Source organism: Drosophila santomea, chromosome 3L (genome assembly GCF_016746245.2).
Source record: "Drosophila santomea strain STO CAGO 1482 chromosome 3L, Prin_Dsan_1.1, whole genome shotgun sequence".
NCBI lineage: Eukaryota > Metazoa > Arthropoda > Insecta > Diptera > Drosophilidae > Drosophila > Drosophila santomea.
This window is the reverse complement of record NC_053018.2, coordinates 11,241,520-11,264,574: the sequence shown is the minus strand read 5'-3', so window position 1 is coordinate 11,264,574 and position 23,055 is coordinate 11,241,520. Positions and strand designations below refer to the sequence as shown.

Genomic DNA, 23,055 nt, shown 5'->3' with positions numbered 1-23,055 from the left:
ATACGGCTGCTTTCTAACACCACGCGGTTCGAGTCTCTTGTCAACACTACCGATAACGATAGCTACAATAAATGACACAAAAGCAAAGGGAAAATTTCTGCGTACGGTTCGTGAGCTGTGTGTTCAAATTCCAAGAAGCCAAATATCCGGTGCTAACCGTTTAAAGGCTCCCAAGATTTTGGCTGTATTATAGTGAAATATAATACAGATATAAAACCGATCCGATCAAGTGCAACGGAAATCGCCGCGATTGCCATCAAGGTGGCCCGTAGCTAATAAGTGTTCACGAATGAGAGCAAAGCAGATGGCGGAGAGCGTCCCGCGCTTCAGTGTGTGTGTGCGTAAACGAGTAGAAAGCGGCGGTAAAAACCTTCGCGTGTAACACAAAAAAATAAAAAAAACATCCAATTTCAATATCAAAACGATTCTATATCGCCCATTGAAAAACAAGTACGACGCGTACGTAGGGAAATTGGAAAATCCATTGCAAATCGAGAGCAACAGTCGCCGAGGAGCAGAATCAGCGGACGAAAACAAAAACGCTTTAAAAACGCAGTCGCCGATACAGAAAGTGCCAGCGTGTGAGTGTACGTAGTTGTGGGCAAAGAGAACGGTGAAGAATAAGAAATCACAAAAAAAAAACCTTACTGTGGAAGTGCAAAATGCGCGGCTGATAAAGATTGTGATAATCACGGAATAAAACAACCAAAAACGAAGAATGAAAAGAAACCGCAACCAAATTGGTTGAATAATATTTAAGCCAACGCCAGTGCTGCAAAAATCGGTGCGCATTATCATTGGAACGTTCAGTGTTGCACATCGCTGCCGCCCCACGCATAATCCAACACTCTCCCCCCCTTCCCACCCAGATCCACCCACTCACACACACACGCACACACTCGATTTCGGATTCCTTCGTCTGCATTATAATATTGCGCTTATTTTCTTTCGCGAGGTGAGTCGGAGTCCCATATAGTGTTGTTCTATTCAGATGTGCGTTTCCCAATCCGATTTTCCGCTAACAGCGGGAAAAATACTCCCGCCTGCGTTGAAACTGTACCATATTGTGAATGAAGAAATGGGAATAGAAATGGGCAATGGGCATGTGGAAGGTACGGTGAAGATTGCCTAAGTGGGACACAATTAGAAACAGCTATGCTAAAGGCAATACGGGGAATACATTGCAAACAAATCAGTAATATATTTGGTATTTATAATGTGTGAAGTGGGCATTTTCATTGTGTAAACAAGTTGTGTATGCATTGTTTTACATCCATAAATAGAATCAAATAATAATTGAGTTTCTTATTAAAAATCGTAGAACAATAAAACAGTCGAACCAATCAACAATTAAAAGTTCATTGCCATGAACATCTAGTTGGCAAAAAAAGTTAGTTTATTTTTGACAAACAATTTCAAAACAACAATTCCAACAATTGTCAATAAAAATGATTTAAAACAGTAAAAATATCTTGACTTTGTTATTTGTCCTTCCAGCTCAACGATGCGACACGATCAGTCCCTGGACCTTTTTAGTTTATTTTGTTAATTGTTGGATTATCCATTAACTACGTGAGGAGTACGTAGGACATTATAAAAGACTTGGGATCTTTGAAGGAATAATTTAACCATGAGTCGCCTGCAAAAGCAAAACCACGAGATCTTGAGCAGCGGTTCAAGTAAGTCGCGTCGCAAGAATCAGCAAAATCCCCATGTATCGGGGCCACTAGCCTACGAGGAGAAGGATCAAATGGTACGGAATCATATGAACGGCCACGTGGTGGCCAATGGCAATGGCAATGCCAAAAAGCGGAAGAATAGCAAATCCGAAACGTTGACTAATGGCAAAAAGTCCAAACTGAATACGGAGGGATCTGGCTCCGGTTCTGGCAAGTCCTTGGCGTACAACAATAATAACAATAACAACAACAGCATCAGTGCCACCAACGGTCAGTACACCAATAGCAACAGCAAGACCACGTCAGCATCTACAAGGGATTACACTTACCGCGAGACCATATCACCGCCCACACCTCCATCGCCGCTCACCACAAATGTGGCCGAGATTGTTTGCATATCGGATGCGGAGAGCGAGGAGGAACGCGATCCCGATCGGGACTATTACGACCAGGACACGGAGGAGGAGGAGCCAAGCATTCGAGAGATCGATGAATCTAGCTCCAGCAAGTCCAAGGCCAAGTCCAACAATGCAGCTGCAGCGGCGGCGGCTGCTGCAGCGGCAGCAGCAGCCTCGATGGCCTCTTCGTCGGCCACGCCCTCCTACGCCATGCCCACCAGCAATAGTACGCCCCTGGATCTGGACAATGAGTCCCATCAACGGGACCTGGAGGCGGTCACCGATCTGCGGTCCTACGGTGAGTCATACAAGCACGGGGATTCCACTCAATGATAGTGATAGAGAAGGGCCAGGGCCAACTGCAAACACAAGCTAGATAAGAAGAAAATTATAGACAAGTTTCAAGATAGGAAACAGGTCAATGTGATTATTTCATAATTCCCAAACCAACATTTTTAAACCACTTTCTTGTTAACTAAACCGCAACTTGTGACCAGTGGATATTGCATCCCATTTAAAAGCAGCTTATCATACAAGGTAGTGTGGTGGAATAATTGATAACTTTAACCGGGTGGATGTCTCAAGGTTTGATTGAAAAGGCGGCAGAGGGTGGCTGGTCAATGCCAGATGGAGTGCCGTCTCTATCGTCCTTTGTCAAAGTGGAGCACATGCATTTAACCTTGACACGATTACCCAGAAAACTCAACCCGGCTTTGTTCGGTCTTCGGGCCAAATCCAAAACTACTGACCTCCCCTGCAATCGCCCAACCTCGCCGTACTCACCTCTCACCACACTCTATATACACAAAGCAGACACAATACCCACCACCCAAAAGTCTCATTTGATAACCGTGGGTCGAACTCAAATTTTTGCTGCTTGTCATTTATTAGATTTAACACCATTCGGTTGCTTATTTGAGTAACATTTATTTGCTTAGGTCATGAGTCGTGAAAGAGTGAGATTTTGGTGTGGAAAGTAACACGTTTTCCCTTTTCTATATATTATCTTTGAAGTACAAGTTTTTGTCGATGGGTTTCACAAGAGGTGTTTCTAAATGGAGTATATATGGAACCTTCTTTCGTTTTAATTCATATGTCATTTATCATGTACATTGCTGTTAAAGAGTTTGTATATTTCTTGACAATAAAGATCGAGTATAATTTCCTTAATAAGTTTACTATATTGGATTATTATATCATCCATCCATGGAATGATTACAAACCACTGTGCCACTTTTCGTCATCGGCGTGCAGTCGTGACCATGTCAGCGTGTTTGTACAAATGTGCGTGCATCGCTGTTTGTGAGAGTTTGCCGTACTCACAAACATGCTTGTTTGCATAAACGGTTGGTTGTTGTTTGTGGGCAATTTATTTACTTGAACTTGGCAATGCAACTCGCCGCGCACCGAGCATAGATACATATGTATGTATATATGTATGTATATAAAGATAGGGCAACGAGTTAGCCTCCTGGATAATTGCCTGCAAATTGATAGGTGAGCTGTGTTTGTTGTTCGCTGTTAATTATCACAAAAATATCGTCACGGCAACGGGCGGTGCCAGATGGGGTATCTTAACCCCCACCCTTTTGTAAATTGAAAGTGCACACAGGAAAATACAGAACGATTCCCAAGTAAAGGTGTTGACATGTTAAAAGAAAACATTACATGCCCCATTTTAAATTTTGTATAAAATCCCAGTGGTTTAACAGGATATGTGTAGCTTATTAGGGAATACTCAAGAATGCATTTAAATGAATTGAAACATCGATTTTTATCTGTGTAACTTTCACCCCTTCACTTTTTAATCAGTAAAACGATATCCCCGTACAGTACGGCTAAAACATTACCAATAATATTATTATGCTATAATTTGCATTTGACAATGAGAAGTAAAAATAGATAATCGAAAATGTTGCTATCAGAACATTCTCCACTTGTTGCGGGTGTTCATAATATTATTCATATCCCTGCGTTCATTAAACTTTGCCTAGACATTTTTTGTGCGGTTATTCAGTTTAAGAACCTGGCCAGAGTATATAATGCATATCAAGGCCAATTTATTTGCTCGACGTCACACGTTTCCGAACAGGTCGGTTTAAAAATACATAAGAAAATTCGCACTTGCCTTTAATAATAAATAACATATTCCGTACATTGATGCACAAAGATTAAGCGTTTGTTCAAAGATTTTCATAACATTTAAACATATGGGAAAATTCTTTTTTTTTCTTATGATAACGCTTCAAAATATTGAATTAAAAGTATCGATATTTTAATCAAACATCTTTTTATATAGATGTACGGAAACATTATAATCACATTATATTTAAAAGAATGTTTTTTTTATAACAACTCTCTAGAAGAAAGAACGAACCCATTTTATTAGGTGCCAAGAAAAAGGGGTTTTCCACGACAAGTCATCAGCTCTTTACATCATCTTTGCAGTTTTTCTTGTTGAATCAATAATTCTGGCGAAAAGTTGCCACCCACTTGAAAGTCCTGGGGTTCGATGCACCCTTGAAGAATTTCGGCACGCGTCATTCCGTGCGTTTTGCTGGTGTTTTGCGCAAATTACATTTATTTGCTGTTAGCAACTTGTATTTCCAAATAACACAACAGGTTCTGAAACCATTAACCCCTGCTGAAGTTTTGTGTCAATGCTTCTTGATTTCACAACAACGCGAAATTTTGATGGCTTCGTTGCACGAGGGTTGAATTAAGATTGTTTCAATACAATGTTGAAATCATGTACATAGTACAAATGTTACAGACGCACTCTGAATGAGGTCCTTTGGGGTTCAAGGACGGTTTCGCAAGCTGCTGTGAGTAGGAATAATTCGCAAAACTCACAGCCAAACTTCACATTAATATTCGTCACATTCAGACTGCTTGGAATGGGATGAATGGTGGGTTGACTGACTCATTGCCAAAATGCTGAGGATGAGGTTGAGGTTGAGGTTGATGTTTGCTGAAACGAATTGGTCACTCGGGAACGCTTTATGTAATGTCAACCTAATTGGATTGCAGCGGTCACAGGCATTTCGATTGAGTTGAATAATTACGGTTATTAAATTAAATGGCATATCAGGTAAATGCCTCCAAGCACTTCTTTGGGAGGTTGGAAAGGAAGCCCTTTCAATCACGTCTGCACTTTTATGAAAAGATAATAAAGTGTATCGAAACATAAAATATAGGGTGTAAATGAGTCCACTTATAGTTAAAGGTCATTCTTATAAACACCCTGTTCCATTTTCTCTCCTTGCATTATAGCAGCCATATTAATAAACTTTTTAGATTTTAGAAGCTTCAGTCCAATTATTTGTGTTGTTCTACCTATTAACAATTAAAACTCTTCACTTTTAACGCCTGCCTCAACTTTGTCTGGGTCGTGCAATAATCGTAAACAGGGCAATCTCTTGGCCAGACATTTGGGCCAGTGAACTGTTATGGCTTATGGCACATGCCCCCAAGAAGCCTGAAATACGTCTGGAGAAAATCCCTCCTTCCTCCAAATGACAGAGTTCCTTGCCGTGTCCTTGGCCCCTTAGTATATGGGTTGTGGTCAACAAAGTTTCTGTTAGACCAGCATTCCCATGGAATTACAGGAGATACTCAATAATGCCACAATGCTACATATAACTTAGGTGACATGGGTATGATAATCATAGGTTGCATTTTCCACTTGCTTGCTTTCGCCACTGAAAACGGAATCAAGTGTCTGGCACGTGCTGCGCTGGCGATAAAAATAAAATGTGATAATTCGTTTCACATGTGTCAAGTAAACAATGCGAAAACTATTTTTATCGCCTACTCTACAAATACAGTGCACTATCTATATACTCGTACATACAGCTGCGAAAAAAAAAATAGCACCACTTGCCCAGTAAAACTTTGAATAAGTCTCCTACCTACAATTTTGGGTTTAAAAGGATCTGAAATACCTTTTTAGAAAGGTTAAACAATTCACTTTTTAGAAAATAAAAAAAAATCACAATTGTTCTATGAATTCTTAACTTATTTAAGGAACTTTATGAAAAATGACAAAAAAGGGCGAAAAAAATAATAGCACCACTTCATAAAAAATGCTTTAAACATAAAATATAAACTTAACAGTAACAAATTCATTAATAACAAGTGATTGTATATTAAAACTACGCCGATCCCATTAATTTAGTATTTGGTAGTGTATCCTTTATTAGCAATAACAGCTGCGCAACGCTTTGGCATGGAGTTAACCAGGTCCTGGCACCGTTTTGGGGTTATATTGCTCCAGGACTCCTTAATCACGGTCCATAGGCTTTCGTTATTAGTTGGCTTAAAAGCTGCAACTGCCTTTTTAATATCCGACCAAAGGTTTTCGATGGGATTGAGGTCTGGCGACTGCGCAGGCCACTCCAGAACATGAACTGATTTATTTTGGAACCATTCCTTGGCTTTCCTGCTGGTATGCTTGGGGTCATTGTCTTGTTGGAAGACCCATTTTAGCGGCATATCATATTCAGCAAAGGGTAGCATCACCGTCTCCAAAATATCCACATACACATGCTGATCCATTATGGTTTTTATCCAATGTATTGGTCCAACTCCATAGTAAGAAAAACATGCCCATACCATTACACCGGATCCGCCGTGTTTAATTGCTTCTACTGTGTCGTTTGGCTTATATTCGGTGTTCCTAGGGCGCCTTACATTCGATCAAGATCCATTGCCACCAAAAAAAAACAACTTTGCTCTCATCTGACAATAAAAAGTTCGTCCATCTTTCGCATGGCCAATTTAAATGTTCCTTGACGAACTTAATGCGTTTGGGTATGTGTCTCCCATTTAAAAAAAGGACCTTTCCTTGGACTACAGCCTTTTAAACCATGTTCCCTTAGACATGTGTGAACTGTTTGCACTGTTGCGGATATGTTGAGATCCTTTTTCAGTTCGGTAGGAGCTTTAAATGGATCCTTCTTGCTCTCGGGCACTAGCCTTTTGAAGAGATGGGTGCCCAATGATTGTTTTTTCCCACGTTTTTCGGGATTCTCGTTGTAGGTGATTACATTTCCTATAATTTTGTTTGAGCATTGAAGGATTTGGCCAATATTTCTAAAAGATTTTCCTTCAGAAATGAGTTTTTTGATCAAGTCCAGTTTTTCTTCAGTACAGTGCTTTCCACGAGAACAAGTGTCAAGTTTCATAACCACATGCTTTTTACCAAAGCAACCCTTCGATTATTATTGATTATTTGAAAAAACCGATAGTGGTGCTATTTTTGTTTTCGCCTCATTTTAGACCTTGCCGCCCAAAAAAAATTATAAAAAATGAAGGTATGAACAATTCAAATTTTTTTTTTCATTTTTGGATGGGAAAAATATCTAGCATTATGCGAAAAATCAGTATTTGGTTCTATCGGTACCTTAACCTTAATTTATTTGATCGATAACAAAAAAAGGTATGGTGGTGCTATTATTTTTTTCGCAACTGTATGTAGTACACATTATCATTCATTCTCATTCGTTCTTAGGGAAAGAAAAAATTTGGTTTGCAATTGATTATTTCATGTGCAATTTGTACTGATTAAAATGCTTATCTGCGTGTTATTCCTTTCCTTTTAGTTAAATTGTACAGTGACGAGGCCGTCAGTTTGAATGATTTCAAAATAATACGCGTCCTAGGAACAGGTGGTAAGTAAAATATTATTGAACAACAAATACCAAATGTATAAATATTAACATGGTATTGGATTTCCTATTTTTCATAGCCTACGGCCGGGTTTTCCTCGTTCGCAAGCTGAGTAGACACGATGCCGGAAAACTGTATGCAATGAAAGTTCTCAATAAGATAACGGTGGTCCAGAAGCGAAAAACCGCGGAACACACCAAAACTGAGAGAGTGGTAAGTGGAATTACGAAAAAAATAAATTCCTTTGAATGCAAGTGTTACTTCAGTACCAGTTAACAATGACTAATTAAACATTCTTATAACCATATCATAGGTTTTTATAATCGAAATAACAATGTAATTGCAAGTTATTTATGAAAAAAAAAACAAAGTAAAATTTAAAATAATCATTTCAGTATGTGAAGCCAAACATGCGTAAAGTCGGTTTTGCGATTGTGGCCACCATTGTAAAACCAGAAAACCCTTTTAATCATTTTTTAACAAGGAAAAATACCGCAAACGTGTTTAATCAAGCCATTTATTTTGGTTGCTCTTTTGCTTTTCGATTACCGTTACCTTTACCGCTGCGTGATGTTTTTGCAATCACACCGCTTCCCGTCTTCTTTTACTTTGAATTGCTTTTCACTTTAATGACGACAATAAAGTGCAGCTTATTGAAATTAAACCCGATTTGACAACCTTCAGAGTCGCACGTACAGTTTACGGTAGCGAATCGGATGAAAAGAAAAAGAAGCCAGTAAACGGGAAACGGCAAAGGAGGAAAGTGGGTGGAGAGAGGGAGAGAGATGTTCTTGTGACCCACATAGCAACTTGTTCTTGTTGCACCGGCAAAAAGCCAACACAGGCCAAAGAGAGGATACACACATACACTGCAAAACAAAAAGTCGAAACTTAAAATGCTGATAATGCGTATTCTCAATCACACATTTTCGTTACTATATTATCAAAAATAAATAAATAAATAGTTTGCAGTTGCCTTAAATGTGTACTAAAGCATTAATTTATTATTGATATTTGTTCTTGTGTAGGAAACCGGGAGAGCTGAAGAGAGCATCCGGCTCAGATCAATAGTGGAAGTTGTTGTTTGCAAACGGGCTAGTGCAACCGGTTTTTCGGTTTTTTAATCTCTTCTCTCTTCGGCAACGAGAGAGCCGTAGTAAATCAATGAAAATAGGAATGGAAACGGCAGAAACATCAAAACGGCGTTAAATAACTGCAAACAGGTGTAGTCGCCTAGCTGCAGATAACTTAAACAAATTTACAATTGGGCGCCCTGCTTTTACGTTGTTTTCATGCTCTATTTTCGTGCCTCTCTGTTACCCTATTCTCCTCCCCCTATGCCACCGGCTTGAATGTTTCAAGGTGTAATACTTGTGCTACTAACCCAGTTATCAAACATTGCCGGTATCTGCGATTCGACAAGTCTATAATTTGTCTGGCGTTTGCCATAATAGAAAGGAATTAACAGTAGCCGCCAATAAAATGGGACATCATACAAGTTTATATAATTTATTTTATTTTTATAATACTATCGTGGTGACCATAACTGTTCATTAAAAAAAACTAGAAATGTGAAAGTTTTTATCTGAAAGAAGTGAGCAAGAGACGACTTTACTTTGTTAATTCATTTTGAAATGCTTGATTCCACTTTTCCTCTTACATGTTTTATTCTATTTCGTTCTTATGCGGAATATTAATCAGTAACAACCACACTTCACTTATACTTATGCATTCAAACTGTATTGGCGTAAATAAAACTCAAAACAAAATCGGAAAAACAACAAGTTCTTTGATAATCGAGCGAAAGCAATGGGAAAAGAGAGAGGCGATTAGTGAAAATAACGTAAACTAGCAATGTTTGTAATAAACACCTAAAAGGTATAATGTTTATAGGAGTTATACATTAATTTACAACAAAAGAAGTGGAAATTAAAATATTTAATTACTTAAATAATTTTTATTTTTTTTATTTTTAGGTACTAGAGGCCGTTCAGCGTAGTCCCTTCCTTGTGAGTCTGCACTACGCCTTCCAGTCGTCTTCAAAGCTTTATCTGGTGCTAGGTAAGAAAACACCATCCATCAGAATCGGACCAAAACCTATGAGTTCTTATAAATTTACAGACTTTGCCAATGGTGGCGAGTTGTTCACGCATCTCTACCACTCTGAGAACTTCGAAGAGTCTCGGGTGCGTGTTTACATAGCCGAGGTGGTGCTGGCTCTGGAGCAACTGCATCAGTTGGGGATTATCTATCGAGACATTAAGTTGGAAAATATTTTGCTCGATGGCGAGGGGCACATTGTACTCTCCGACTTTGGACTGTCGAAGATTCTTACCGCGGAGAATGAATACCGTGCGCACAGCTTTTGCGGCACTCTGGAGTACATGGCTCCTGAGATTATCCGTACGGGACCGCCGGGACACGACAGTGCCGTGGACTGGTGGTCGGTGGGTGTGCTCACTTTTGAGCTGCTCACCGGTGCTTCGCCATTCGCCACGTCTGACGGCCAGAGTCAGCAGTCGGAAATCTCTCGGCGAATTCAGAAGGAGCAGCCGTTGATTCCCTCATCGTTCAGTGCCAACGCCCGTGACTTTGTGCTAAAGATGCTGGAGAAGAACCCAAAACGCCGGCTGGGAGGCAACCATCGCGACGCGAGCGAAATCAAGGAGCACCCCTTCTTCCACGGCATCAACTGGCAGGAGCTGCGGAACAAGCGCCGCAAGGCCCCCTATAAGCCCACCCTCACCGCAGAGGACGATGTCCAGAACTTCAGCAACGAGTTTACCGACCAGGTGCCCGAGGATCCCGAGTGCGATGCTCCGCCAAGTCGGATACGACTATTCCGCGGCTACACATACGTCGCGCCAGAGCATTTGGAGCAGATGCGACGGGATAACAACTGTCAGATCCAGTACTGTAATCCGGGACTTCAGGTGAGTTAAAGTTCAACGTTATCTAATAGTCATGACTAATTTCAAGCTCTTGTTGTAGAATATACCCTCACGGCCAGATGACCTTGAACTGGGCACCCGCACTGTGAGTGGAGCATATGGCACTTGCCATTTTGTGGTGGACAGTTCTTCGGAGATGGTGTTCATGGCCAAAGTAATACCGCTGTCCAAATTCCGCCCCTCCGAGGTCGACGCGCTGATCTCGTGCGCTCTCGACACGAACAGTCACAAGAACATCGTCAGCTACCACGGAACGTTCAGGGATAAGTGCGAGACTTGGATCATAATGGAGTACCTGTGCGGCGAGGAGCTGACCGCATCCATCCGCATGGATGAGGACTCGTGTCGGGAGATCTTTCTGCAACTGGTTATGGCTGTGCGGCACATACACTCCAAACACTTTTTACATGGTGACCTGAAGCCGGAGAACGTAATGTTTGAGAGCCGAGATGATAAGAATGTCAAACTGGTCGATTTTGGCAACGCATGGTAATGGTTTTGACTAAATTTGCATTCTTCCCGTACTAATTATATCTTATTTTTTTACCAACAGTTACAATAGTCGTTTTCAGAGTTGGAAAGACAAGCCGCGTTACACGCTAGACTATGCTCCGCCTGAAATGCTCGCGGATGCGAATCTCGTCACTTATTCGCCAGCCGTGGATATATACGGTCTTGGGGCCACGCTGTATACCATGCTGGTGGGACATCAGCCATACAGACAGAACGAGGACGATGTAGATCACTCCGCAGCGGCCCATCATGAGCTTCGTAAGCGAATGCGCCGGGAAACGTTTAACCAGCGTTCTAAGCGCTGGGAAAATGCAAGTCCTGCGTTCCGACATTTGGTGAGCTGGTGTCTGCAGCGGGATCCGGCTGATCGGCCCACATTGTCAGATATTCTAGACAGCGAATGGCTGCAATACGGTTCAAATGATCCGGACGTAGATATAATTCTGCCGCTAGAGCAGCAGATGGTTGTGGACCTCAGCGAAGATACTATGGAGCAACCGACGGCAGGTATGTTAGACGAGCAGGAACAACAGGAATTCACGCACGACAAGTCGGCGGAGGTTGAGGGCATAACCCTAGTCAGCGAACCCATGCAAGCGACTGTCCCGACTCAAGAACCTAGGAAAAATGCAGCCGCATTACCTATGCCAGTTGCTCCATCTGACGACGATGACTTGGTAGTGCACGAACGATTTGACCCGGCCTTTGAGGTACAAGCGGACTTCTACGGCTTCGACGAGGATGCGCCTCCCCTGCCCCTTCCCGATGAATACTACTCTGAACTACCTCTGCCTGAGGAAGACCGGCAGTACATGCCACCTCCACCAGCCCCGGCTCCTGTTGTACCAGAATCGCCCTTCCGACGGCCAAGAACGCGACAGCAGCGTCGCACTGAGAGCCAGCTATTACAGCCTGTTTCTGCCGCTCCGCTGGAGGACAGCAAGGCGTCCCTGCGCCTACTAATGCAGCAGCTGCCGCCGCCAGCTGACATCGCAGTAGCACGCATTCCGAAGAGAACCCAGCGAGTCGTACGTACATTGCCTCCGTCCTTTGGAACCACCAAACGAGAGGAGAGTTTCACTGGATTTAGTAAGACAGCAAGCTCGTGGCGAAAGACGCGGGCTAGCTGGCGGCACTTCTGTCTGCTTATCAATGGTGTGCAGCAGGTGCTCAAGATTCGGTTCAAAAAAACGCGTCGCGTCTACTGCCTGCCCACTATAAAAGTGGAAAAACTTGATCATGCGTACGAGAAACCATTGACGTTCCCGCGGCCCAAGGCGCAACTGAAGCGCGCCAAGCGGGAGCCCAAGGTGCCGCGGCCACCGACGCGAGTGCAACCGGAGAGGGCGCGGGCGCTGCGACAACTTTATCAGTTCCAATGACATGAGGATGACGATGACGATGATGTGGAGGTGGTGGAAATCAAGGAGGAGCCGCTGAACGAGGGGGAGGAGCAACCGCGAGCGGTGCTGCTGTGGGAGGGCGACTTCAGGCGGCAACGGATGTACAGCTGACCACACACATTGACCGAATGGCCCATCCAGGACAACGACAACCAGACACCGGCCAAAACAAAGGGTGAACACACAGCGGGTTTCAGCACCCAGCAACAAACCCATTAGCCCCCCTTACTACCAATCGGAAGCATTAGGGGAAGGATCCGCAAGACGCACCAAAGATCCTGTCAATACAGTTTTTCAAGTTTGTTATGCATTAGTCTAAGTTCAGAACTCATTTTGCTTATCGCTTTCTCAACCACGAGGAACGAAAACCAACTTAACTTGTACACATTTAGAACAACATTCTAATTGGTGTATTCTAAATGCAATTTGTTGTGCTAGTTAATTATTTGAATAGCTTAAGTGTAAAAAGTCAGACTCAAAAACGGGAATTAAACAAAGGCAACTTTTGCATTGATCTTAGAGCGATTAAGACATAGAAAAACAAATACCGACATCAGAACACAACCACTAATATGATAATAAGATTTGCAATTAGTTTAGTGCAAAATTATGTTTAAGACAGCATTGAGAAAGATATTCTTACGACCCCCATATACACGGTTTGCTTTAAGTTGTGCTTTATGTTAAGTTATATACTTTATTCTTAACACTACCACTGAACTAACTCAAAATACTTCCCAGCATGTATTTCCACTCGCAATAGGAATTAACAAAGCCATTTAATTCCAATTGCGCTTGGCAATGTTTCCTAATTGCATTCAAATCATTTCAGTTAAAACTAAGGGGAAAAAGAAGCATCGCCCGAAGAGCCATTTCCACATGAAACTGCGAAGTTCTTTTTTGAGAACGTGCCGAAAATATATAGTTTCTTGCACACAAAACTCAACTATTCAGAATCGTAAATAGTCGTAGACATTTGTTAATGGCAAACCAACATTTAATTGTTTTGTTAAGTATTTTTGATTGTTTATTTTTTTAATTTGCTGAGAAACCTGTATCTAAATAAGATAACGCAATGGAAAGCGATGAAATCTAAATAAAATTTAAAGAATTACATTATTTTACACTTCCTTGATTTGTATTGTTTACATTTGTGTTTGCAATTTATCAGTTCTTATAGGCACCCGCAAAACCCTCCCCTGACATTAACTTAACCCAATTCCAATTCACATATCGAACTGTATAAACTTGCGTTAGAGCTGATACAGAAGGAAAATGATGTTGAAGTCATGGTGTAAATTTTAGTATAAAACAAATAACATTTATATTAAAGTTGCCTTCTAACAAGTTGCCTTAGAACACACACAAATGTAAAGCCCAAAAACTCCAAAAAGTCGCAATATAAAAAGTTAAACATACCCTACATTTTATAAGCAAACTCATTTGGCATGAGTTTTTATGGCTGCGATCATTGGCAATCCGTCGTAGTTTAAGATCACTGGAACTATCAATGACCACAGACTCTGCCCAATCTACTTACAAAGGACGCAACAACCAATGGGGGACAACTAGTTAAATGTAAGAATAAAGCAATCAAATCGTAATGAACTCGATTTTTACAGTTCGGCCAAAGCGTTATATGGATTACGGATAGTTATGTTAACCCAACAATCGAAAGAGTTTGATTAACTTTGAAGATCGATTGAGACACGGAGATGAATTTGAAACGAGTTGCTAGCGGTTAAGTCACCAAAGTCTGTACATAAAACTAATATCAAAATGCAGTTAAAATAAAGCATTTCAAATGATAAGCAAGGGGTACTTTTTAACTTAATAAAAATTGATTTTAATTGGTTTTTATTTACAAATCTAACCATTTACATGGAGTAGAGTTTGATAATCGAGTTTAGTTTAGTGTTTCCGCTTCTTGCCCGCTTTCTGTGGTCGGCCACCTTTGGCTGCTGGTTTGCCGGCAAACTTCTTGCCCTTGTAGGATTTGGAGTTCGATCGTCGATTTTCTTCCCATTTCAATTGTTTGTCGGAGGACTTGTCCTTGTTGAATACGGCATTGCTGGTTCCATGACCCTTAACCTTAGCCGTCTCCTCCAGCAGCGAAGAAAAGTCATCGGCGGCAGCAAACAGAGAGGACATATCTAAAGATGGCAAAAGACATATAAATACCCTAAAAACGAACAATAAATTCTAAATCGATATCTTACCGTGACTCTGTTTGAGTGTTTTAGCAAAGGTTCGTCCGCCCACCATGTCGGTGGAGTCTTTGCGGGATTTTTTGGATCGCGGTGGTGCATCTTCGTCGTCATCCTCCTCGTCTGGACTCTCAGGAGCATCACTTGAATCACTGTCCTCAGGGCCGCCTTCTGAAATCGAGCCCTCATCATCATCGTCATCGTCGTCGTCGTCATCATCAAGTGGCTCCAAATCAATTGAACCCGTTTCATCATCGGACTGATCTTCGCCTTGCATTTCATCGTCCTCATCTTCTGCCAAGTCGTCATCACCCCAGTCGTCATCTATATCATCCATATCATCTTCCGCCTTGTCGGTCTGCTTCTTCTTCTTGTCCTTGGACTTATCCTTTTTCATCTCGCCGCCCAGCTCCTGCAGGAAGTTTAGCTCCTCTTCACCCTCCTCTTCGTCGACACCTTCCTTGAACTTCTTGCCAAAATACCCATCCAAATAGGCTTCGAACTCATCGTCATCCACTTCGCCCTCCTTCAGGTACTCCTCTCCATCCTCGCCATCGTCTCCATCTTCGGGGGCGTCCTTCTTTACCTCCTTCTGTTTTTTGTTCTGCGCCACAATTTCCGCCTGTTTGCGTTTATGCTCTAAGAAGTTGAAGATGAACATCTCGTCCTCGGTGCAGTTGGCCTTCGTCAGTGATTTTACTGGTCTTCCTCGTGCCCCGTGAGCCATGTATCGTTTGTGTGCCACGGTAGCATTTTCCGCTGCTTGTGAAGCTTCCAGCTTTTTCGGATTCTTGAAGGCGAAACGCTCCAAAAAGTGTGGCAGTCCGAAATCTCTGAGCGGATCACCATAGTAATCAATGCGTGTTTCTAAAAAAAGCGAATGGTTAACAAAAGGACATGAAAGGAAACTACATGAAATACTCACGGTTAAGGATCTGTTCGGCGAAGACCTGAACGGTGGGATGGTAGTGTTGCCGCAGCAACAACAGTTCGTAGCGGAGCGCATAGGCAGCACCTGCAAAAGCGGGCACTCGATGGTACGGATCGTACTTGCAGGAATCAATATCCCGCACCTTGGCCTCTGTGGCAGCCACACTGGCATGGTGCCAGGAGGATGCATTTGGCTTGACACCATCCTCTGCCTTCTCTTCCAATGGATTGGAGCCCTTAGTATTATCTGCCTCCTCTTTGACATCCTCGTAGACCTCCTCATCGTCGCTGCCGAACTTGTCCAGATCCGCGCCGACTGGTAGAACAACTTTGGAACCTTCTTCCACTTCCTCTGAAGCTCCGGTGCCGCCAATTAGCTCACGGCGCATGCGCAGCAACTTGTGAATGACGATTAAACAACCAGCTGCAATGTGGGGAGGAGCGTATAGAGTCAACTGCAGGAGACGCTTTACGAATGCCTGGGCCCTGGCCACATGATTGTCGATGTGGATGGCACGATGTACAATATGTAGTAGATGAGCCGCCGTTTTACTACCCACATTAATGAGGTTCAAATCCAGCAGCTTTACGTACAAAGCATTATAAAACCGATCCGATTTCTCAGTTTTAACTGCAACCAGTTGCAGCAGCAGACCGAGAGTCTGTACAGCCACCCTGATGTCTGCCAAGTGGACCAAGCGGTAGATGGTGTCCTGCATTTCCTTGGTGAGTAACTCTCCGTTGCTATCCTTTGCCGGCTTAGCCTCCACGATGGCCTTTTGCAAGCATCGCAGGATGGCCTGCATGGTCCTATTATTTACGGCTCCCTTCTGGACAAGTACCTTGAAGAGGGCAAAGCATATGTTGACCAACTTGGTGCAGACTTCGGGTCGACCAGAGGGTGCGATGCTCGAGAGGAAGCACAGTGCAAAGTGCTGCGCTCGCTCGGAAATGTTGTTACGGAAAAGTAGCTTTTCTGCTTCGGCAACAATAACACCGCACATGTTGGGATGTTTCTGGGCCACCTCGCTGAGATGATGCAACGCCTTGGAGGCAATCTTGGCGATGGGATCGCCCAGTTTGTTCACCAGCATGGTTAGCAGGAGCTGCTCCTTTTCGGGAGCATAAGCCAGCAACCTGGCGGCAGCCACAATAGAGGCGTTCTTATTGTGTTCCTGTCCAGTCTGCAAGCCCTGCATTACGTTCTTTAAGAACTCGTGGTACTGGTCCTTTAATTCGCTCTCAAAATGCCAGTACGCGTAAATGCGTCGCTTCTGTTCGTTGCGCAAATTCTCATCCTTCTTGAGCTTTTTCCAATCAGCTCCACGTGTGTGCACCGCCAGGAGTTTTCTGTTTGGCGGGAGGAGCACCTCTTGCCACAAATCCGTGAGCACTGCAACAACATCATTGCTGGCCTTGTTGGAGATCTTGCAGAAGCCAATTAAAGTGGTCAATGCTTCCAAATTGCCTAGTGGATTGCTTGTCACCAATAGGGCTCCCGCATTAGCTCGATCCTTTGCTGTACCCTTGTGCAGAGCGGTTTGCAACCAGCGAGCATCCGATGGATTGCCTAAGAATAAGATAATACCAGGGGTTAAAGCTCTACTCATCTCTTCATTCATCCTTATACATAAGGAAGTAACCGAATCTCGCATATCTTACGTTTATTAAAAGTTGTCTTCTCCGCCTCAAAGGAATTCTTGCAGAGATTGTAGAGCTCCAGCTGATCGTTCTCCTTCATGTCCAGCACCTCGTCGGTAGATGGATAGTCGGGATGCTAAGATACAAAAGTGATAACTATTATTAATACATTTGACATTTTAGTTTAGCTTTAACATACCACATGGTACCACTTCTTTTGGGACTCCTCGTCTTCGTCTATTTTTGACTGATATTTGTTGTGCTTCTTGGAAATGGAGTCCCCGAATTCCTCGTCACTCTCTCCATCGCTATCGGATACATTTTTTCCAGCTCCATCCTCATCAAACTTAATTCGTTGAGGCTTTTTGAAGTTCTCCTTGGACTCTCCGTCATCTCCAAACTTTATTTTTTGGGATTTGTTGGCCGGTTCCGTCTTTTTGTTAAAAGAATTCGGAGTTACTTCATCTTCTCCGTCATCAGTGAACTTTATTTTTTGAGGTTTATTTGCGAAGTCCGACTTTTGACCATTATGTTTAAAGTTGTTTTTGTTGAAAGGTTTTTGGGGTACAGCTTCTCCATCTTCCCCAAATTTGAATTTCTGTGGTTTTGGACCATTTTTATGATTTTGGTTGAACGATTTGGAAGCTACTTGTTCTCCATCATCTCCAAACTTTTTTTTCTGTGGCTTATTTGCAAAATCAGGCTTTTGGTGGTTCCTATTAAAGGATTTACCACCCGCTGATTTTCCATCCTCTCCAAACTTAATTTTCTGCGGCTTTTTCACCTGTTCCTTGCCTTGAAATTTTGGCTTATGTGGGTGCTCCTTTTTGTTTTGTTTAACTACCACCTCGCCGGAGTCGTCGAACACGATTTTCTTATTTTTGGACGGTCCACCGAACTGCACACCTGTGGCCACTGCTGCCGGCATGATTTTATATAGCTATATATCAAATAAAAATCATTAAATAAAATAAACTTCGTTAGAAACAACTCGCACGTGTATTCAAATTTGTCATTCACCGCGAAACGTAAGCAACATATGGTTTCCCGCCTATCGATTGCGTTAGTAACCTACGTAGTGACGAATTTCATTGCCTTTATTTTCATATATGTATATTGTATATAAAATCTAAAATAAGAGTGTTCGAAATCATATCAATAATTCACAAAAATAACTAACTCTTAAAATAACTATTTTCTTATAATTGATACATTTTTACAGAAATTAAGTAAGTTAATTAGTAACGGAAGATGCGCTATATTTACATTTACAGTTAAACCTTTTTTACACATTGCATTCACGGTCTCACTGCCATTTCGCGATTGGGATTTTTTAGGACGTTTTTCGCATAGCCCTCGTGTTCGCCGTCGTATTTTGAAAGAAAATCGCAGATTTTCGCGTATTTAAAGCGATTATCCAGGCCTAGATTACGAAGGGGGTCCTTTTGGAGAGCGAGCATTGCGATGAGCACCGAATCGGCGAAGCCGGCACTCAGCCAGGAGGCCATTGTGGCCCAGTTCCAACAGCTGCGCAATGATCAGCGCAATTTGGCCAACAGTTTAAATACGCTCGAAATGGATTTGAGGGAACACAAGTGAGTCACCAGGGGCCCAAAGATGGTTGTCCGTCTGATGGGACCTTGGCCAAGTGGGAGAATGCCATCTGTCAACCAGGTTTAACCACGTATCCTTCCCAGAACTGTGATAGAAACTCTGGAGGCGGCGGATCCCGAACGGAAATGCTTTCGTCAAATTGGCGGTGTGCTGTGTGAAAGAACCGTAAAGGAGGTGCTGCCGCAGCTGGTGGAGAACAAGGACTTCATCGCCAAGACCATTGTCATGGTCACTAATGACCTAAGCAAAAAGGGCAGCGAGCTGAACAAATTCAAGGAGGAGCACAACATCAAGATACGCGGCGAGCATCTGGGTGCCGAGGGTGGCAAGGGCGCGGATGCGGAGGGCAAGGCGGAGAACCGTAATGTCCTGGTGTCCAACTAGGAGTGATTGATTACCTCACCACACCGTATTTATTGTGTCTATGTTGAGAGGGAACTCTGCCAGGATTTGCGAGCGATAATCCGCGTTTAATGAACACTTCTAATGTTGTATGTACTTCTAGCTGTAAGGCGCGGTTCGCGACACGCCTCCAATCGCACCTTCACACCAACACTATCCATCAATTCCCTCATCTAAACCTAACCCACTCTGGCCACGAATTAAAGAGACCTTAAACTTCAGATTGAAATTAGTCATGTGTCGTGTGATTCATTTAAAATCTGTCAATTAGAATTCCACCCACCGACTGGAAACAAACCATTTAAAAACTCTTCAGAAAAATGTTTATTGGTACGTTAGTCAAATTAGTTTCCTATAAGGAAGTGTTTTTATCTACATATTAACATGTATGTATTCTTGCTCCTTAGTAAGTCTTGCAGTTTAATATGTGTGGGTAAATCTATTAAGCAGTTGTTTATTTTCCATTCCCCGTAACGTGGTTTAGCCATTTAACTATTATAATGTATCTGGTCAGTCAGGGAACACCTCATTCGACCTCTGTAACTACTCCATTGTTCGGCTCATCCCTCCGGAAGTCCCTTTTTCCGCCGGATTTGCATAGCAGGCGGACATTGGTGATGCAGATGTCGTGGGAAACAGCCTTGCACATGTCGTACACAGTTAACGCAGCCACGGAAACTGCGGTTAGTGCCTCCATCTCGACTCCAGTTTGGCCAAAGCAGCGAACGGATGCCTCCAGCCGCACAGATTGCTCGGTTTTCAGAAGAGTGGCCTGCACTTTCACGGAGGACAAGCTGATGTTGTGGCACAGCGGTATCAGTTCGGCAGTTCGCTTAGCGCCCATTATGCCAGCTATTTGGGCTACGGTCAGAACATCTCCCTTGGCCACTTGATTGTCGGCTATAAGTTGGGTGAGTTTCTCACCCACCTGGACAGTGGCCTCTGCACGAGCTAGTCTTGTGGTCGATGGTTTTGCGCCCACATCCACCATTTGGGCCTTGCCCTGGCCATCGACATGGGTAAGTCGGCTGTAATTCCGGGCCTGAAGCTGTGGCCTTGAAGTATGATATGCGTGGTGATACAAATAAGGATGAAGATGATGATGGAGTCTTGGCGCAGCATCTGCAACGGGAGAGGGAAGAGAGAGTGTGGTGTGTCTACTAGCCGCCAATGAGTATCATGGGCCGGTTCTCCATCTGCGACAGGTTGAGCATGCCTGCGAAGGAGTACCAAGGTCTGAAGACTTTCTACATTTGATTCCCGGGCTCGCAACTCACCTGCATGCTGTTTCTTCTTGCGCTGGACAGCTGCCCCAATGAGATCCACCAACTGTTCCTCGCTAACATTCTCGTTTCGCATGGCATCTCTCAACGAGAACTCTTTGTTGCCAAACAAGCACACCTTTATGTTCCCATTCGCCGTAAGTCGCAATCTATTGCAGGTTCCGCAAAAGTGTTCCGTCATGGAGGTGATGAAACCGACCTGGCCCTTGAATCCCGGAACTGCATACGCTTTGGATGTGTCATTGGGTCCATTGGGAAGGGCCTGGAAGTCGGGCCACCTTTGTCGTATGGTCTGCAGGGTATCTTTGTATGAAATGAGCCTCTCTGTATGCCACTTATTCCCAGAGAAAGGCATGTACTCTATGAACCGCACATCCACGGGACGATCCTTGGTGAACTCGACGAAGTCACAGATTTCATCCTCGTTGAAATCGCGCATAAGGACGCAGTTCACCTTGGGACGATAGCCCAATTGGACAGCTAGATCAATGCCCGCTATCACCCGCTCCCATCCTTTTCTCCTGGTGATCTTCTCAAAGCGATCCCTTTTCAGCGTGTCCAGACTGATGTTGAGGTTATCCAGTCCAGCTCTCTGGAGCGGCAGCAGCAGGCGGGTCAGCACCAGGCCATTGGTGGTAATTCCCACTTGCTCCAGTTCCGGTAGCGCTTTCATCTGTGCCACAATCTCCACTATATCGCGCCGCACAGTGGGCTCTCCGCCGGTTAAGCGGATTTTGCGCACTCCCTGCTCCACGAAAATTCGAGCTAGACGCAGGATTTCCCCGGTGGTCAGGAGATTGTTTTTGGGTTGCAGCGGCACGCCTTCAGCGGGCATGCAGTAGTCGCCTAAAAATATACATAACAAAAATAATAAATTTAAAAAATTAGAATTTCATTCATTTATATATGTATGTATAATACTTTCTGATATGTGTATTAGCATGGAAGTTTCTCGAATTCGCCTTAAGAACATTAAGTTGTCTAATATCAGATGGGCTGTGATATCAGCAATTGAAATCAGACAAATTGTTTATGAAATTGACCTGATTACAGTAGAAGTGCCCAAATGAAATTAGAACATCTGCTCTAATTTGTTAGCAAATGGTTCAATGTGGGGGCTCCATAACTATTATGTTGGCCGCTGTTGTGCGTGTGTAAGACACGAATTTCGCCACATTATTCAATCAAGGCCGGGATCCACTTCATAACGAGTATTATCAAATAGGTAAAACAACAACAGGCCAAAACCGATAAGGGTCGAAGCATACATGGCTGTACTTACATCGCAGGTTGCAGCGTTCGGTTAGGGAAATTCTCAAATAGGTATGATGTCGCCCAAAGGAGTCCGTCAGTGGCGAATTCTGGGGGAAATTAGGATTAGCGAAATTCAAATCGAAATCCAAACATTGGGTCTACCAATTTGGAGTACTCACCTTTCGCTGCACCTGTTTCTCCGGCTCCACTGGCTGAACACTTGCCGTGGCCAGCTTGAGGTAACCGGTTGTGGCCTTCAGCCGGATGCTTCCTCGCGAATGCGAAGCCACCTCGCCCGCGCCATTCTCCTGACCCAGCAATCGAATCGCATGTCTGGCCAGTAGCCGCATGTTTTTTGTCTTAATTTGATTGAGATTGATGTTCTCTCAGCTAAAACGAATCCAAAACGAATACAATTGGCTTACGTAAGCCGGCAATTTGCGGGGGGCACGAGCTGCTAAGGGATCCGTTGTCGCTGGAGCGATGAAACCTACCGATTTCGGACAGCCGCACTGTGATAAGCAATTACATATGCTTACCGGAGGAGTCCTATGGGTATGCTATACTTCGGTTAATAGCGCCGATTCCCAGGTTTCCGTTTCCAACTGCAGCCGGCGAGCGTTGTTTATAAACTGAATGGAGAGTGGCGATCATATGGACGAGCTGCCGGCGCAGCTTTCGCCATTTGGCGGAGCTTTCTAGTGCCAGTGTTAGGCAGCATTTGAAAGCGTTTTGGGGGGTTGATGGGGCAGGCATTGGGGCTCCCTCCAGAGGGGCGGGGGTCCAGAGCTTTGACCTGCGAAATCGCAGCAGAATGCTTGGAATGGCAACAAGTGGAAGTGCGTGCACAGCGTTTTTCTCGACTGAATGAATGAAATGCAAACCCATTTCATTTATTTATCTTCCTGACTGTAATTCCTACTTTTATTGCAGAAGCAATGCCTTGCATAAAGTTTGAATAATGATCTAAATCAAAGGAAAAGCTGATTTGTGGTTGCTAAAAATGTTTAAGTTTGTTAGCTTCGAAATTTTGAATTCAAATAGTTTCGGTTCTTTGAGTTTTTCTTAGCTGCACCCTTAAATTGGTACTAATTTACCAAAATCGAATTA

At 43.3% G+C, this 23,055-nt stretch overlaps 4 protein-coding genes across 8 annotated transcripts; 2 read left to right on the top strand and 2 right to left on the bottom strand.

Annotated features, from left to right (window-relative positions):
• The first annotated feature begins 63 nt into the window (after window positions 1–63).
• On the top strand, window positions 64–14,386 carry LOC120450363 (chromosomal serine/threonine-protein kinase JIL-1). 3 transcript variants are annotated; one of them, XR_005616269.2, is made up of 9 exons: window positions 64–955; window positions 1,498–2,375; window positions 7,681–7,749; window positions 7,827–7,960; window positions 9,724–9,808; window positions 9,869–10,680; window positions 10,739–11,187; window positions 11,252–12,912; window positions 13,447–14,386. XR_005616269.2 is itself a non-coding variant. In XM_039633347.2 (8 exons), the coding sequence occupies exons 2-8, from the start codon at window positions 1,631–1,633 to the stop codon at window positions 12,591–12,593; spliced, it is 3,636 nt and encodes a 1,211-aa protein (XP_039489281.1). In that variant the 5' UTR covers window positions 64–587; window positions 1,498–1,630; the 3' UTR covers window positions 12,594–14,386. The 3 variants fall into 3 exon arrangements, 2 of the variants coding, with proteins under 2 accessions (XP_039489281.1, XP_039489280.1); XM_039633347.2 differs by having other exon boundaries at window positions 64–587; window positions 11,252–14,386; XM_039633346.2 differs by having other exon boundaries at window positions 11,252–14,386.
• A 50-nt stretch (window positions 14,387–14,436) lies between these two features.
• On the bottom strand, window positions 14,437–18,419 carry LOC120450364 (uncharacterized protein F23B12.7). Its single transcript, XM_039633348.1, has 5 exons — window positions 17,592–18,419; window positions 17,414–17,528; window positions 15,747–17,321; window positions 14,834–15,688; window positions 14,437–14,767 (listed from the first exon to the last, which is right to left on the bottom strand). The coding sequence occupies exons 1-5, from the start codon at window positions 18,318–18,320 to the stop codon at window positions 14,526–14,528; spliced, it is 3,516 nt and encodes a 1,171-aa protein (XP_039489282.1). The 5' UTR covers window positions 18,321–18,419; the 3' UTR covers window positions 14,437–14,525.
• Window positions 18,420–18,698: 279 nt separating this feature from the next.
• Window positions 18,699–19,637, top strand: LOC120449029 (probable prefoldin subunit 2). The gene is made up of 2 exons (XM_039631313.1): window positions 18,699–18,987; window positions 19,090–19,637. The coding sequence occupies exons 1-2, from the start codon at window positions 18,857–18,859 to the stop codon at window positions 19,388–19,390; spliced, it is 432 nt and encodes a 143-aa protein (XP_039487247.1). The 5' UTR covers window positions 18,699–18,856; the 3' UTR covers window positions 19,391–19,637.
• Window positions 19,638–19,708: 71 nt separating this feature from the next.
• LOC120449028 (molybdenum cofactor biosynthesis protein 1) lies at window positions 19,709–22,635 on the bottom strand. Of its 3 annotated transcripts, none has more exons than XM_039631311.1 (5): window positions 22,485–22,635; window positions 22,125–22,335; window positions 21,974–22,052; window positions 20,686–21,537; window positions 19,709–20,530 (listed from the first exon to the last, which is right to left on the bottom strand). In XM_039631311.1, the coding sequence occupies exons 2-5, from the start codon at window positions 22,293–22,295 to the stop codon at window positions 19,935–19,937; spliced, it is 1,698 nt and encodes a 565-aa protein (XP_039487245.1). In that variant the 5' UTR covers window positions 22,296–22,335; window positions 22,485–22,635; the 3' UTR covers window positions 19,709–19,934. The 3 variants fall into 3 exon arrangements, with proteins under 3 accessions (XP_039487245.1, XP_039487244.1, XP_039487246.1); XM_039631310.1 differs by having other exon boundaries at window positions 22,440–22,591; XM_039631312.2 differs by having other exon boundaries at window positions 20,406–20,624; window positions 22,440–22,592.
• Window positions 22,636–23,055: the final 420 nt, after the last annotated feature.